The 4,640-nt window shown below is 33.3% G+C and overlaps 1 protein-coding gene across 2 annotated transcripts; it reads right to left on the reverse strand.

Moving 5' to 3' along the window:
* Window positions 592-4,050, reverse strand: LOC107606216. Of its 2 annotated transcripts, none has more exons than XM_016308232.2 (6): window positions 3,815-4,050; window positions 3,528-3,726; window positions 3,343-3,429; window positions 2,678-3,058; window positions 2,102-2,264; window positions 592-1,537 (listed from the first exon to the last, which is right to left on the reverse strand). In XM_016308232.2, exons 1-6 carry the CDS (start codon window positions 3,886-3,888, stop codon window positions 864-866), a joined length of 1,578 nt encoding a protein of 525 aa, XP_016163718.1. In that variant the 5' UTR covers window positions 3,889-4,050; the 3' UTR covers window positions 592-863. The 2 variants fall into 2 exon arrangements, with proteins under 2 accessions (XP_016163718.1, XP_016163719.1); XM_016308233.2 differs by having other exon boundaries at window positions 2,108-2,264; window positions 3,815-4,049.

Genomic DNA, 4,640 nt, shown 5'->3' on the forward strand with positions numbered 1-4,640 from the left:
TGCAAAATATATAAGAATAAAGTAATTTTTTAATAAATCGAATTAATTAGTGATAAATAAATAATATGACAATTTTTTTCTTAAGAAATAATTTAATAATGGTATTAAATTCATTATTAATTAGGAGATAATGCTAGTAAATGTCATTAGATGAGGAAGGATAACAAAAAAAATTCAAAATTCTATAAAAATTACAAGTTGACAAAAGAGCTTATGTGGCAAATAGAATAAGTAGAAGAGATGTCATTCTCTAATTGCAAAAAAGTAAGAGTATCAACTTGCAAAAAATATAAGACAGATAGATTTCTTTATGGTTAGAGATTTGTATTAGTCTTTTATATTTCTCTTAGTTTTAATTTTGACACCGGAGAACAAAAATATAAACAAAAAAGGACATAACGAACTAAAATAGTATTTTACCCTATAAATAATAACCAAATGTTTTCGCAAAAAAAATTTGGGTACGAGTTATGTTATTATCCCATTTGAAAATATATTAACAGGATGTTAAAACTAATTTACCAATGGAACTAAGGTTCTACCTATTCTTTAAGCTGACTAAGAATTCAAATCACAGCTTTGTGGTTAAGATTTCAAGAGGGAAAGAAACAATAAAGAAAATTTTCATATGTACAACCTAGTCACCTAAATTCAGTACCACTTGTTGATTGTTCAGCAAATCCAGACCATTGTTACCTTCATCTTTAGCTCCATACAACAGAATTTTCCTGTTTCTTATTCATGATTTGATCCCCAAATCTTCCATTGATTGAAGATCAGCTTTTCTCTTGATCTAAATCACAGGTTCCCCTTGTCATATACTCATATTGCTATCATAAGCCATTTGATGATTCTCAAGATCCTCATTTTAAATTTGTATCCTTAGCAGTTCCCTGATTTATTCCCACTTGATTTTTTATTATCATTTTATCTTCTATTACTTCCTTACTTGTAATTTCCATTACTATGGTCTTATCTTCTTTGAGAGGGCTAAGATTAGAAACTCTAACTTCTTGCTTTGTTGGAGCTTTATAAACGACAGAGTTATCATGTTTTTCCTGTTCAGGCGACTTCTCCATTGTCAAAGAGGAAGCTTTAGCTGGCTTAATGCATGATGCAGGACATGCAAGTACAACAGTTGATTGGGTGCAAACAGGTGCTGAACTCGGATCTGTTTGAAATTGTACCTTTGATTCCGGAGGCAATGACGCAGGAGTTGATGACTTTGCCAAACAACTACTTGTTGTAGCAACCACATTTCTATGTGAAACCTTTACTTGTGATCCAGAATCTGACGTTGAAACTATTTGGGCACCAGAAACTATGGTGGCACCTTTTACTGTACCGTTAAGAGTTGGATGAACTTCCAGCAATGGTTTTTCAGGAACTAATGTAGATTTCAGTGAGGAACTACAAGACCCCACAAAAGACCCTTGAGAAGGATGCTGAGGTGGTACAACATGACCATGAAGCGGTGAAGACTCTGTAGCAACATGCTGCAACAAATTTTTACCTGACATATTCAAGGTTTTCCTACCTGAAACAATTCAAACCAAAAGTTAGTCAATGAGTTAAAACTAACACATTTTCTAAAAAAATCATGCATCAACATTGTTTACATCTAATATTATTGTCACAAAGTAAAAATATATATATAAATTTTAAAGCAAATAAATATGACAACCCACATAGGATATATCAGTAATTTTCATAGTACATGAGCAAGGCTGCCAAAGTAGTACTAAATTAGTACGAACAAAATAACGCATAGTTTGTGAGAACCTTATAGCTTGACACATCTGACAATCAAAGTTTATCTTGCCATTTGAATTTGAATTTGAAAGAAGCATAAGCACATATCCCCAGAAAAAATAGCAGTTGATGAAAGTAAAGTTAGCAACTAGCAGGTGGTCTTCAAACAAGGCACTAAATACATCTCCCCAATCATCAGCTAGAGCCACAATAAAATAAGGTCAACAATCACTGAACCCAAGACTCTTGATGATAAGGACCAAAGAAATATAGCAAATTCTGGAATATGATTAAAGTTTTACTGTATTTTTATAATTATAATTTAATACAAAATAGAAAAGACATTCACCGTAACTGGTCATTCCGGGAGCAGTTAACTTTTTTAATGGCATATCAAGGGCTAAAGATAATGAGTGACGAGTTGCTTGTTGTTCAGCAGTATCATAACGCGTGCTGGTCAAGATGGGTCCTGAATTGGTACTGTCATCTTTCTTTTGCAAAAAGTTCCACCTCTGCAAGTATTTGGGTAGCCCAGGATAAAATATAGAATAAATAATGGCATGCATATAATGAATCTTGGTGATATGGTAGGTCCAAAACAAACCAAACAATTTAAAATATGATACAAGATGGCAGGATCTTAATACATAGTCCATCATTCAAAATTGCCTTGAGTGAGTTGTTCTACTTTTAGAGCTATGACAAATTGACAACAAACAAAATACACATCTGAAAAAGTGATATTAAAGCCCCTACTAACTTCTGTTTCATTTTCTTTACTGCCTACTGAAAAAAAAAATTGATTATCCAGTGATGAACATGTTGCTTTACACTGAATTAAACATTCACTTGCATACTGAGAAACTAAATAACAACAGTTGATATAAAGATCACATAATTTGCAAGCTAAGGTTGAAATAGTTACTTGATATATCTGTTTAGCAGTTCTCTTAACAGGAAAGTTGCCTCCTTTTGCAATGGTAGCCCAATGCCCTTCACCAAATCTTTGAACAGCATCTCGTAGCAGATTGTCCTCTTCCTCTGACCATGCTGTTTTCCTCTTTTTGGAAGCCATGTTGCTACCATCTAATCCCTTGCTTTCAATATTATCTGTCAATGATACAGCTGGCAGTGTCTGTCTCTTAATAGTAACCGGAAAAATAATCTCTGTTCCTTGCATCAAACTAGAGGATTGTGAGCCCTTGTTAGAAGTTTTAGATGAATTGCAAACTGGAGCATGTATAGTCAGTGGAGCCTCAATTGTTGAACTACTAGGTGTTGATTCACTTAGTGAAGCAATCATTACCTAAGGAATGAACAATTCACAGAAACATGCCAGTGAAATGTTAAAGAATAGCACAATTGCTAGTCTTATATTTGTCCAGTATGAAACAGATTTGCAAAACATTGTAAAATATATTATGGACTTCGATCAGAAGTAAAATATGGAAATTAGGGTAGGGATAAGATTCAATAAAATGTAATTTAATCATGAGAACATGCAATTAAACAAGCACTATGTAACCAGCTAAGGCAAGAAATCTAGATATAATGTATAATTGGAGAAGGTATAGGGCCAGTGACCTTCACCTTCACACATGCCACAGTCTCTGATGCTACTTCCGGACTTATTGGGGGTAATGCTTCAACCTCATATTCTAGGTCACTATCATCATCCTAGAGTTTCATCACAATCACAATCAGATTCAGATCTTCACAAAACAAGCAAAATTCAAATAATGTAGCTCCAGTCCACACATCAATGTGACACATACCAGAGGTTCCGCGCCATTTTCGAGATTGTCGACAAGGGCATGACCGTAGGCTAAATGCCGCCACAGCATCTGATACTCCCTGGCATTAGAGATCCCAGTTGAGGTTCTCTTCACCAATTCATTCCAATCAATTTTTGCGTTCGGACACTGAGCCTGAGCCACCTCCTGAAGTAAGGTTAACACCGTCGTTGCATCGTACCTTTGCAACACCACAAAAGTTCTCAATAAAAAAATCTCAACGAAATTCGAGAAAAGAGTGAAAAACAAGAAGAAGAAGTGAAGAACACCTTTGTGCGATTCTAGCAGCGTCTTGTTCCGTGAAAGGCACTAATTTGTTGGGTTTCTTTTCTGGAATTGTCATGCCTGGGAACGGGAAGAACCCTAAATGCTACTATGAGAGAGCAGAGAGATTCTGTGTAATTCAGATTGCAGAGAAGAAGAATGAAGTGAGACCGTTAGAGAATATAGCACACGCCACCCTCTTTTCTCTCTTGGCGTGCGTGCCTTTCGAATCAAGGAATATAACAGGAATTGCCATTATATAACTCAAATAATATGGGTAAATAGTTAAATTTGTTTTTGAAACATTATTCTTTTTTTAAATTAGTTTTTAAAATTTTTTTTAATCAAATTTGTCTTTTAAAATTTTTAAATTAATCGTATTAATTTTTTTGTTATTTTTTTTATTGATGACGTCAAAATATGTTAATGTAACACATTAAGTGATACTACAACACATACATACATGATCATTTATGAAATTAGATGAAATCAAAATATGATTGAGGGACATTGGAATTCTATAATTTGAGATTGATTTGATCTAATTTTATAAACTTATCATGTTAGCCTTCAATTAGGACTACTAAGTATATGATATAATGTCACTTAACATATTACATAAACTAATTTTGATGCTAATGAGTTATAACTCAAATGACATAGTTTTTCCATACTTAATTAAGAGGTGTGGATTCAAGTCTCCCTATCTTTGATAAAAAAAACTAATTTCAACGTCATTAATGAAAGTGACAAAAATGAATAAAATTTTGGAGACTAATTTAATTATTTATTCTTAATAATATGGATTGTTAAAAACTTAAAAATATAAGA

This window comes from Arachis ipaensis, chromosome B07, assembly GCF_000816755.2.
Source record: "Arachis ipaensis cultivar K30076 chromosome B07, Araip1.1, whole genome shotgun sequence".
Classification (NCBI taxonomy): domain Eukaryota; kingdom Viridiplantae; phylum Streptophyta; class Magnoliopsida; order Fabales; family Fabaceae; genus Arachis; species Arachis ipaensis.